Source organism: Notolepis coatsorum (genome assembly GCF_963971535.1).
Source record: "Notolepis coatsorum genome assembly, chromosome: 1".
Taxonomy (NCBI): Eukaryota; Metazoa; Chordata; class Actinopteri; order Aulopiformes; family Paralepididae; genus Notolepis; species Notolepis coatsorum.
Window position 1 is genome coordinate 218683463 of NC_140165.1, and position 13203 is coordinate 218696665.

At 46.1% G+C, this 13203-nt stretch overlaps 1 protein-coding gene across 1 annotated transcript in view; it reads right to left on the bottom strand.

Annotated features, from left to right (window-relative positions):
* Positions 1–7653: 7653 nt before the first annotated feature.
* trip12 (thyroid hormone receptor interactor 12) overlaps positions 7654–13203 on the bottom strand; it is a 192868-nt gene continuing 187318 nt past the window's right edge. Inside the window, exon 42 of the mRNA XM_084323030.1 lies at positions 7654–9192. Coding sequence (XP_084179156.1) covers positions 8996–9192 — 197 coding nt within the window. The 3' untranslated portion in view covers positions 7654–8995. The remainder of the gene's footprint in view (positions 9193–13203) is intronic.

The window sequence follows — 13203 nt, forward strand, 5'->3', positions numbered from 1 at the left end:
TCACCCTCTATACCTCAGACTTCTGCCGCAACTCAAGCGGGTGCCACCTGCAGAAGTTCTCAGACGACTCCTCCATCGTAAGCTACAGTACATCACCGACGATGATGAGGAGGAGTACAGAGCCCTGGTGGAGAGCTTTGTGGGGTGGAGCGACAGCAACCACCTCCAACTCAACACCAGTAAGACCATGGAGCTGGTGGTGAACTTCCGGAGGGGCAAGAAGAGGCCCCCCCCGATTCCCATCACCATCCGAGGGGTGGAGGTGGAGGTGGTGGACTCATATAAGTTCCTTGGGGTACACCTGAACAATAAACTGGACTGGTCGGATAACACAGAGGCCCTCTACAGGAAGGGACAGAGCAGGCTGTTCTTCCCGAGGAGACTCAGGTCCTTCAACGTGTGCAATAGACTGCTGCAGTCATTTTACCAGTCTGTAGTGGCCAGCATCCTCTTCTATGCTGTGGCATGCTGGGGAGGCTACATCAACTCAAGGGACACCAACAATCTGGTGAGGAAGGCTAGCTCCGTGGTGGGAGTCGAGCTACCTAGACTAGAGGTGATGGCAGAGAGGGGGATGAGAAGGAAGCTGGCTGCCATCATGGAGAACCCCTACCACCCCCTCTACGACGAGCTAGTCAAGATGAGAAGCACGTTCAGCCACAGACTCATACCCCCCCGACACTCAACTAACCGCCTCGGACAGTCCTTCATACCAGCGGCCATCAGGCTCCACAACAGTGGGCAGCGACTAGCGGCGTCCAGGCTCCACAACAGGGGGCAGCGACTGCTGCCAGACATTGACCTAGGACTAATAGGAACCCAAGGAGGACAATAACACTACCTTAGGCATACTGCACCTTATGTGGATACTGTGATACTGTGAATAATGTATATTTCAGTGGATACTGTGATACTGTGAATAATGTATATTTCAGTAGATAGTAAATTATAACACTACCTTATGCATAGTGCACCTTATGTGACACTGTGAATACTGTGAATATATTTTTCAGTTAGTTAGATAGTAAATTATATTGACCTATTTGTTTACACTGCTTGTGTTGTTTTTACTACCTGTACCCCCCCCCCCCTTCCCACATGCTGCTATGATGCCTGCATTTCCCCAAGGGGATCAATAAAGGAATATCTTATCTTATTTTGTGTCCCTGTTGCTACTACATGACACAAGGCTAAAAGATAGTATATCATTTAGGCGAGAATCGTGTAAAAATGTGTGTTGTTGACTGTTCAAAGAGCTCCAGTGACCTCTATATTGGTCAGAAAGATTCACATCTTAGTGTAGCAGGGTGGATTATCCCTGCTTCGTGGGAACGGTTGCTGGCAGTCAGGAGGTAGCTGGACACAGTAGAACTCTGTCTGACTGCACCCTCGTCTTTGGGCCTGGGGCGTCGACTGGAGGCTGGTAGTGTGAGTGGATGGGGCCCGGGATTTACCAACCTGGTCTGGTACTCTGGTCTTCCTTCCCTGCCGCAGGGCGGTCAGCAGTACTCCCCAACACGCTCCCACTCCTCCCAGTTGCTCCTTAGACCCTCCCACACCTCGTGACTGAATTGTAATCAAATACTCTGAGTTCCCCCCGCAAGCAGTACCCTCCCTCAATGACCCTAGAAACCTTACAATGAAAAGGGGAGAGTTGGGTAGGAAGAGGTTAATCATATATACGTTACCCACACCAAAAGAGTTAATGCTGGGCACAGGAATGGACACGCACACAGAACCCCATTCAAGTCTTTATGTTAATTATACTGTCAGTTACAATTATTTAATAGGAATGGTCTACTGGACTGAAGTCCTACTATAGCTCCGGTGTGTAACTCAATACCTCATAAACACATATATTATGCACCCACCTCTGGGTTAATATCAGGGATAATATACTTCACTGTGTTTGACTCATCACCCACGTCTGGGTCTGCACCCTGTATAATACCTCAACAGGCTTTGATTATACGGCCAGAATAATACCTCCAAAGGCTTTAATTATAATGCACCAGGTCTGTAACTTCCCCACAGGGAAGGGTTAATTGAATGGGAAAATATTAATAAACACACATGTTATCACGCTCAAAGAAAAGGAAATAAAACAAAAGTGTGGACCCACAATTACCCAAAACAAAAGCCCTATGCTAATGCCGGCATGTAATGTTTGGGGTCTGTAGTTAGCAACGTTAACTTCGCCCGCAGGCCGCACCACACTGTGTAACGTGCAATAGATCCTGGGCACCGAAGCCCTAATGTTACTCTACCAAAATGGCGGCCGCGCCGCTCCACCACCGTCCAGGTGGCAAGATGGCGTCGAACGCTCTCGTTGCAGGTGCTAGCAGGCGGAGCTGGAGCAGGGAGGCAGTGTTGGCTGAGAGCGTGTGCTGGGCGATGCCGACCTCTGCTGGTCGGCGCGCACTCCCGTGTTGCAGGCAGCCAGGTGCAGAGCTGATGCAGGACGCCGGTGAAGACAGCTGTTGACAGCCGGAGCAGGCTGCTTGTAGGTCCACGCCCGTATCTGGCTTGCACACTATACCGGCACAGTAACTGCTATAACCCGACTACTGTGAACTCAGATATATTATTAGCCGCACGCTACCTATACCGCACACAGTAACTATTATAACCCGATTGTTAGTGCCTGGCTCTGCACTGTTTGCTCACACACTATCGCTGGTACTGCTAGGATATCGTGTCCACTAGCAAGTACCTCCTATCACCCGTGGCTATCTCACGGGGCTCTCCAGCTTCACTTCTTCAACGGGGCTATTCCAAAAGCACACGCCCGCCGTGGCTGCGACCGTTCACAGTCAAGTCCAAAGCCGAAGAGAGCGTCTCTCTCCTTCCGCTGCCATATATCTCCTTCCACCTCTCCCCGACACTCTCTGCCTGCCACCGCCCCCTGCTGGTCGCCCACTAGCTCCACAGGGAAAGAGGACTGCAGAATATGATCCAGTAGTGTCATTTATAATCCATCTTCCAGTGATGGAAAGAAAGGAGACGCCTGTGTCATTGTTCGTGCGAATATCAATGAAACCAATTCGAATGTCTTGGTGTACAAAGGGGAGGTAAAAGGCAAGTTAGCACATCTGAATAATAGACTATTTTCAGGTCGCTACATTAGCTTGAATGAAAGATGACAATAGTCCCCTTTAAAATGATACCAAACACAATATTGTGAAACATTGACAGATGTCCTCTACGTGAGTCTAAACAGGATATGCGCCAGCATCTGAAATGCAATTTCCTGAGGGGGTGGGTATACTTCATGACTTGATAATTATGATAAAGCTACCACTCTGGAACAGCTATCATACCAAAATATCATCTACAGACATAGATCTTTGAAAAAATTATATGTAAGTTTCGTCACCCTGAGTGGTACCGATATCTGGTCTGGTCCATGGACTAAGACACTTAACCCCCAACTGCTCCCGATGAGCAGGTTGGCACCTTGCATGGTCGCCTCTGCCGTCGGTGTGTGAATGGATGAATGTAAGGCATACGTTGAAAGCACGTTTAAATGCTTATATAAATGCAGTCCATTTATTTACCATGTGCTACCTTGGTAATAAACACATCAGGTAACAACCCATGAGCCACTTCTATACAGATGCAATCATATGGAAGGAAAACGCTGTCGTCTTTTTTCTAGTTTGTTACATAATGTCATAACCTGTGATCCTGTTCAGCGACCAAGTCATCAGTCTACATGTTATTTACTTGCCAATAAAAAAGCTTTGCGTTAGACATGCCAGGTGTAAATACAGCTCAATCAAATGCTGTCGTTCTCAGCCATCTTCCCACCCACACCTCATTAGGGGCCTACACTCTGGTAGTACGCTAGTGTTAAAATCCTATGCTATGTGGCCACAGATCAATATTCTATCGTTCTTTGATATATATGAGATGAGTGTGTATTTACATATCCAGGTGCGCTGGAAAACAATAAAACAACTTTGAATGGCATGACAAATTGACCCGCATTCATTATACCTAACTTAACTACACTCTCATCAATATTTACAGAAACTTTTAGCGATCCTCGAATGTGCCGTCTTTACGCGTCACTCCCTCGGACGGGAGTCTCGTGGGAGTCGAAAGTGATTCACGATCTCAATTTATGTTAGTAGAATGTTTTGACCAGGCTTCGTTGCAGAACGACGCGGCCGATTCCCATGATCAATACAGAACCCTGTGTGGATGTTAAGACGTCAGGCCTGTACTCCTCCCCGTCCCCGGCTCTATTACCATAATGAATCCTCCCTCTGCACAGTAAATCTGTCACCTTACACGACTTCAACCAGCTCACAACGCCAGGGTGCAGTCGTGGTCACACGCGGTTACACGCCGTGTTACCAGATCACTGAGGCAGAAGTATGCGCGATCGCGCACGGATGTGTACTCGCGTGTACGCGCAACCATTTGTTGTGCGCTAAGTACCCGGCCACCCATAACAAAGGCGCGTCTTCAACCACGCCCCGGCCCGCAAATACAAACAGATATAAACAGATCATTTGACAACAGTATCATGTTACCTGAACCAACGATGCCACCGCCGCTCCCCAAGAGAACCTCCAACGCCCACGCCCCCCACAACAGAGACAGCTGCCACTCCACAACAAGGCAAGTAACCGCATTTAAAACAGCTTGTCTTTTTTTCTAGTCTATAGGCCCTAATGTATTTGTCCAGATTGACTAAGGTAGGCTATTTGCCTGTTTGTTTCTCTTGAAATAAATAATCGTGGCACTGGAAATAATCATGTTTTAATTCAATGTGATCACTGATTAATCTTGTACTGACAAAATGCAGATATATTCTTACAAAGAAATGTATTTGCCACGCAATCACATTGGAAGAATAATAATACAATCATTCAGTAATGAAAAAAATCTGTTCTGTGCGCATGCACGTACCCGCGCGCGAGCACGCGCGTGCGCGGCGTGTTACCAGTTCCCATATTACCACTGCACCACTGGCTGCAGGGGATGAAGCCAATAGTATATAGCTGCAGAGCGGCGGCGTCTCTCAGGACCGGCGAGCACGAGCGGCGCTCTCAGGGTACGCGAGGTGGGTCAGATTCTGGCAGGGGGTCAGAATTCGGCACAACACCGGCGCCACCCACCCAATGGCTGAATTGGAGTATTGCACTGTGCGCTACAAACAGGCCAGAGGACTGTACAAACTACTTCGAAGTGGGTTATGCTTGGAGTTATGGTTAGGGCTGCGGCTACGGAAAAAAATCACGCCTCACAGCAGGGCCGTCAGAGCGCCGGTCCTGAGCGCGCCGCTCTGCAGCTGCATGCTTCTCGATGAAGCAGGCATCTGTATTTGTAATACTGTATTTGCATAGATGTAGCAGTACTGTCTATCTGTATGTCGTGTTACGTCATGTTATGAATTGAAAATGGGGGACCCTGATGTAAACAAGACGAAAGTCGTTCTCTGTTCTGCATCCCCTTAACAATTGTGTGTATTGAGCATTTGAGCCGTACTGTATTGTACCCATTCTGCAATATGTTAATAAAGTTTTCAATCAATCAATCAAACTCGACTCAAAAAAAAACCTCAGCACGGAACTAGGCAAAATCTGCATATGGCTCGCTGATAACAAACTATCATTACACATGGGCAAAACAGAGTCCATTCTCTTCGGTTCAAATAACAAACTCAGCAAGACCGACGGCTTCTCAGTTACAGTGGGTGACAATATTGTCACAAGGAAAGACGAAATTACCTACCTGGGTTCCATCCTAGAGGCAAATCTTTCCTGTGACAAAATGGCATCCAATGTAATAAAAAAAAGTCAACCAACGAACTAGATTCTTGTACCGGATCTCCTCTCTGGTAAACAAGAATACCCTGAGGACTCTGGCAGGAGCACTCATTCAAGGGTACTATGACTATGCGTGCACCTCATGGTACCAAAGCACCTCAAAGGCGCTTAAAACAAAATTACAAACATCACAAAACAAACTGGTCAGACTACTACTTGACCTGAACCCCAGAACCCACCTCACCCCTGCCCACTTTGCCAACCTAGGATGGCTTAGAGTAGACGACAGAGTACAGCAACTTGCAATGGGCCTGGTCTACAAGATACACTATACGACCGGGGTGCCCATGTACATGTGAAAATACTTCCCAAAGGTCAGTGAATACCACAACCACTACACCAGAGGAAGCTCAACAAATCATGTTAAACCCAGATTCGGCTCAAACAAGGGACTAAACACGTTTCGCAATTATGCCACAACAATGTGGAACGCCCTACCCAAAGCTGTAAAGGAATGTGAATCCCTGCCCACATTCAAAACCGCCCTTAAAGAGCACCTACGGGAGGCTGCAATTCGAAACTGGCCACCGTAAATGCCCAAAACCCCCACCACCTCCTAATAGACAGTCTCCTCCCCACCGCATGTATATATTCCCTCCCTGCCGTATGTATATTCCCCTCCCACCCACCCACCCCCTCCTAATGTACAGTCCCCTCCCCATCATATGTATATACTCTGTCAGGATCTAGGGGTAACAGTACTGTATATTTGAATACCGCCTATGTCACAAATGTATCAGTACTAAATACCTATATGTCCCTATGCCATAAATGTCATGTATGTTATGTATGTCATAAATGTCTATATGAATTGAAAATGGGGGACCCTGATGGAAACAAGACAAACGTCTTTCTCAGGTCTGCATCCCCTTAACAATTGTATGTATTGAGCCGTACTGTATTGTACCCATTCTGCAATCTGTTAAATAAAGTTTTCATTCATTCATTCATTCACCCTCGGCGCAGAAACACAGGTCCTGCACAAAGGCTTGGTCGGGATAGGGAAAAGAAAGGCTGTAGGCCTACTCCCTATACGAGAAAACATAATACAATTGGGTAAAAAAAAGCCTTAGTTGTCTTTAGACAACTCTAAGGGTATCATATTTCATGCTTGTGATAAGTGGGGAAAGTAAGTTTATACTACAGAAGCACTATGACTAGCGGTCCAGGGAGATCAGATCTCTACACTGGCCGTTTCAGTAATGCAGCAGGGTTTAATGAAACACTGCTCCCACTGTGCATTATGAAATAAGGGGCACACAGCGGTTGGTAAACCTGAAGTCTACAGAGACGCCAAAGAGCCAAGAATCAAGGCACCCACTGTTGCGCGGTAAAGATCAACATTCTTGCAAAGGCAAGAGTCACATTTCCCACTTTGCCACCCCCGCCCTTAACTTTCCCCTACTGTATTCACATCACCTCCTAAAACAATGGAAAGTGGCATTTTTTCCCTTTATTTTTTAAATAGACCCAAAAGTGTCATCATCTCCGTCAGGCAAGTGTGAAATGATCTGCTGTAGCCTATTCTGCATTCATGAAACACATTCTAACATCTCGATTCCATTCCTTCCCATAATCCAAGATGATGTCATTTTAACCCTTTCAGGTGCAACCTCGTTCTACCTGATAATTCTATAACTCCACAGCTTTTAAACACTAGTAGCCATCGTTACACCATTAGAATATTCAGTTCTTAATATCGTATTTCATGTTGAGATTATACATCATTCTAAAATAGGGTTAAAGAACTCACGAGTGGCTTATGACAAATACTGGGTGACGGAAAGAAAACACTGAACAAATATGAGTCAAACAGTTACTTTATTTATGTTCAGGTAAAAACATGAACCTGATGCAGTAAATTATTGCAGATCTTAGAAACCAGCACATGAACGATTGGGCCAGGAGAGCATACAGTGGCGCCCTCCCCTGGCCAAAGACTGCAGGTGCACACCACGGTTTGTTCCAAGCCAGCAGTGCAAAAAATAAACTACAGCAAGGGGAGGGGGGGGGGGGGGGGGGGGGGGGGAAGAAAAGGAAAAAAAAAAATATATATATAGAAAATTAAAATAAAAGAAAGTCAAGCAGACATTCCCACCTCAAATGGGGTGTGAAACTGCATATAAACTTTATTCCATATATGAAGTTGAAATGCTATCTGGCCATGAAACGATAAAATGAGACCAGCCAAATTTTGTGCCCAGCTACATTATGGGTTGGGGGGGGGGGGTGCTCAGAGCCTTGGCCTGGCCAGTTTAACCCAGAGCAGCCTGAACCTCCCGCAGGGTCCAGCAGAGACACACTACTCTATCAAAGTAAGAGCAAAACAAAGGTTACTTATCCAACACACTGGATATAAGTCTTCAACATTTGAGCTGAAGCTTTTTTGTAAATAGGCCAGAACACCATTTCAAATTGGGTAGAAAAAGGAAAAAAGAGAAAAGATGCTATGCTCTCATCACTACCCGCATTCAACCAACTGCAACTCTCGTTTTCCACAAAGCAAAAAAAAAAAAAAAAAAAAAAAACACATAGGAGAAGCTGAACCGATATGCAACACACAAACTGGGGCCATATAATACATAACAGAATGCCAAAAGACAAACTGAAGGGACGAAGACATGGGAACAAAAGGGCTATTCTATCAAATGTGTAGAATGAGCAAAGTCTGCAAATTTGTCTGTACAAATGATCTTTGGAGCTAAAGTGAACCTAGCTTGCTTGATGGACCCCCCTTATCCCCCCCCTCCTCCCCACCACACAGTGACGTCATCCACCACTTAGGAGAGGAAACATCCCTTTTCTGTTTCTTTAAATATCACACAGCAATGCAATTTAAAATGTCACCCAGGTTCTCATTTTTTTTTAAAGATTACTCAACTACTGATATACGTTTTTTTCTCAGAATTTTCTCTTCTTTTCTTTTTTTTAAGTTCTGTGAGTCATGTAACGCCTTCCGTTTTGTAGGAGACGGGGGCAGCAAATATATATCTGAAGTCTAATTTTTCTGCAAGCTGCTTTCTCTAAACAAGAAGGCTGTACAGGTTGCCTTGATGTATGTGATTACAAAAAAAACAACAAAAAATAAACTAGAGGGAAGTCATAACTTCATGGGTTGCTTGTAGAAGGCATTTTGAATGTGAGACGCGGCGCGATCAGGAGAGGTGGAAAGACTGCTGGCCCTCGCGGGCCGCGATTAACAGTTTCTTGCGCATGATCTCTATGCTGGAGTAGTCTGGGAGCTTCAGGTAGTTGACACAGGTCATGACTGAAGGGAGGAAGTCGTCGGGGTTCTCCGTGGACTCGAATGTCTTCCTCACAATGGTCAGAGGAGGGTTGAGACTCCGGAATCCTGGAGGGAAAAAATGGGGAGGGGGTTCAGATTCAGATTCCTTTATTGAGCCATTTATGGTAATTTTTGCAGGAATACAGTGTATGCACTTTCTATCTTTTTTCACAGTAAACAACTCCAACACAGACAAGAAACGAAACAGTGCAGTGGGGGATTAATCAATAAAGTACATATATATATATAAAGTGAAGAGTGCAGAGATCCAGTACGGACTAGTGCAGTGCAGTCAGTGTCATTCAGGGTTTCCCACGTTAAGTTACAAGACTTCTCCCCGACTTTTCCAGAACTTCATACCACATTCATATGACTCCATCTATGAGGTGTAATGAATGAACAACAGTTCATTGACTGGAAGCGGGGGAGGAGCGGCTAGCTTAGCACAATGACTGGAAGAGGGGGAGGAGCGGCTAGCCTAGCTTAGCACAATGACTGGAAGAGGGGGAGGAGCGGCTACCCTAGTAGCTTAGCACAATGACTGGGAGAGGGGGAGGAGCAGCTAGCCTAGCACAATGACTGGGAGCGGGCAGGAGCAGCGATCCTTGGCATTGGCCAACTAATACCTAATAAACACGATTGATATTTGGAATGGCGATCAGGAATTGGAATAATCTTTAGGGCTGTACCGAATGCTTCGAAGCTTCGATCATAATGTTGACATTCTAATTCTAAAAACATTAAATTATTTTATTTTTAATAAATAAAAACTTTTTTTTTTAACTTTTTTTGTGTGTGTCTATTCAATCCGTTTAAACCAATGGGGGTTTTCTTCACAGTTGCAGTTAAAGATTAGGCTACACGAATATTATACTATAAGACGTCACCATCACTTTCATACCAACCGTGCCCTTATTGGATTATTTATGTTGACGAAACTGATGAGTTATATTCATTAAAGAAACTTGATTTAATAAAAGAAAAATACTCATTTAATCAGATTAATCACTATTCAAATTGAGGATTTAGTTTATACATTTATTTTAATGCTTCTTACTGTTACGCTCCAGAGACTGTGCTAGACAAGATAAGTATGAAATAAAATAGTATAGCATGTAAAATAGAAGTAAAAATAGAGGTAACAGTGTTCAGTATAGACATATGTACAATGTTCGATGCAGAATAGAAGTAACTGAGTTACCATACAATATACAATATACTATGCAATGTACTAATATACAATACTATATAGTGCAGAGCAGAAATGGGATGAGGTACAATTTACAGTAAGGTGTACGAGTTGTAGTGCAAATCCTTTACCAATAAATATAAAGTGTAAAGTGTGTTTAGGTGTTCTAAAGTGTGTAAAGTGGGTGCTGCAGTGAGTTGTTTGTTTAAAGTGAGTGTGCGTGTGGATGTGTGTGCTGTGTGCATTTGATGGTTGTTGCATAGTGTTTATTGTTCGTTGAGCAGCCTAATGGCCTGGGGATAGAAGCTTCTTCTGAGTCTTTCTGTGCTCGCCTTAAGACTCCGGTATCGCTTGCCTGACCGCAGCAGTTCAAAGAGGCAGTTGTTCGGGTGGCTAGAGTCCTTGATGATTCTTAGCCTTCCCCCTGCACCGCTTGTTGTAAATGTTCTGGAGGGTGGGAAGCCCCCCTCCAATTGTGTGTTCGGCTGAACGTGTCACTCTTTGTAGTCTGCTACGGTCTTGTGCAGTGCTATTCCCAAACCAGGAGGTGATGTTGCCAGTCAGGATGCTCTCTATTGTACATGAGTAGAAGTTCCTAAGGATCTTCTGACTGACTTGGAACTTCCTTAGGCGCCTGAGGAAGTAGAGGCGTTGTCGTGCCTTCTTCACAACACTGTCAATGTGTGTGGTCCATGTCAAGTCCTCGGATATGTGGGCTCCGAGGTACTTGAAACTGTTCACTCTCTCAACCGGTGCCCCGTCGATGCTGAGGGGGCTGTAGTCCTCGACCCCCGACCTCCTGAAGTCCACAATCATCTCTTTTGTTTTGCTGACGTTCAGGGAGAGGCAGTTCTCCTGACACCACTGTGACAGATTATCTACCTCTTCCAGGTAGGCCCTCTCGTCGTTGGCAGAGATCAGGCCCACCACTACTGTGTCATCAGCAAATTTGATGATTGTGTTGTTGTTCCGCTGTGCCACGCAGTCATGTGTGTACAGGGAGTAGAGGAGGGGGCTCAGAACACAGCCCTGGGGGGCCCCTATGTTGAGCGTGATGGATGAGGAGGTGCAGTTGCCTGCTCTTACCACCTGGGGTCTGCCCGTCAGGAAGTCCAAGACCCACTGGCAGAGGTCATAGTTCAAGCCCAGGTCCCTGAGCTTGGCTATGAGTTTGGAGGGGACTATGGTATTGAATGCTGAGCTGTAGTCAATGAACAGCATTCTCACATAGTTCCCCTGCCTCTTGTCCAGGTGTGATGCTGCTGTGTGCAGCACATGGGCTATGGCATCCTCCGTGGATCGGTTAGGGCGGTATGCAAATTGCAGGGGATCCAGGTTGATGGGGAGGGAGGAACAGATGTAGCCCTTCACTAGCTTCTCAAAGCACTTCATGGCTATGGAGGTGAGGGCTACAGGGCGGTAGTCGTTGAGGCAAGCGGGCGTAGATTTTTTGGGTACAGGGATGATGGTGGACTTCTTCAGACAGGTGGGGATGACAGCCTGTTCTAAGGACAGGTTAAAGATGTCAGTGAATACCGGGGCCAGTTGGTCGGCACAGACTTTTAGGACGCGGCCGGGGATGCCGTCCGGTCCTGCTGCCTTCCTGATATTCACTTTTTTAAAGGTCCGCCTCACCTTATGTTCTGTTACCCTGAACACTGAGTCTCCATCAGCAGACCCCCCCCCCCCCCCCATTGCCGTGGCTTGTAGGCTGGTGTTGTCATTCACAGCCTCAAACCTTGCATAGAAGGTATTGAGATCATTTGCTAAGGAGATGTCACTGTTCAGTTTGAGGGAGGTGCCTTTGTAATCAGTCATTGTTCTGAGGCCCTGCCACATACCTCTAGAGTCAGCCTGTAATGCCGTTTTGCCTCTATTACTGCTCTCCTGACATTGTATCTTGCCGTCTTGTGTTCTTCCATGTTGCCTGTCACTAGCCCGGTGGCGTGTAGCTTTATGCCAAGCAAGCAGTGCAAAAATTTACCGTAGTGGCATGCAGTAATGCGCCTTTCATTTTCGCGGAAATAGGCTGTCTATTGCCATTCTCTTTGACAAACTCTAACCTTAACCAGCTCCTTAACAACGCCTAAACTTAACCGTTCTAACCTTAACCAACTCCGAAACAATGCCTAATGCCTAACCTTAACCATAGAAATTATATTGCCATTCTCTTTGACAAACTCTAACCTTAACCAGCTCCTTAACAGCGCCTAAACTTAACCGTTCTAACCTTAACCAACTCCGAAACAATGCCTAACCTTAATCGGCGAAAGAATACACGTTAAAAAAAAATCACGTTAAAAAATATTTTCGATGGGATTCGAACTCGCCAGCAAACAAGCCATAGGATCCACAGCCATGTGTCCTTGCCAATTGAGCTATTTGTTGGATACTGAATAAGGGGCGGTGACTTATATATATTGAGCTCCGCTCGTGTCGCATGCGCGGGCACCTCGCGCGAGCACGCCGGCGCACGCACGCACCTGAGCGAGCACGCCGCCGCCGGTGCACGCATGGTAGCATTTGTCTGAAAAGAAGGGCGCTTTACCGCACTAGCGTGCGGTGACGAATGCGGAAGCATTTTTGCACTGCTTGCTTGGCATTAACGTACAGGCAGCCCGGTGTTGTAGGCTGAGGTGCGCACTTTCAGAGCCTCACGGACGGATTTATCTACCCAGGGCTTTTGATTTGGGTAGATTCTAATTGTGGTAGAGGGGATTGTTTCTTCTACCAGAGTACAGACAAAGTCAAGCACCGTTTCAGTGTATTCGTTAATATTGGCTGTGTTATCACGGAATACACTCCAGTCTGTGCATTCAAGTGCAGCTTGGAGTGTCTCCTATGACGTCACAGTCCAACACTTAACCTCTCGCGATACAACTACTACT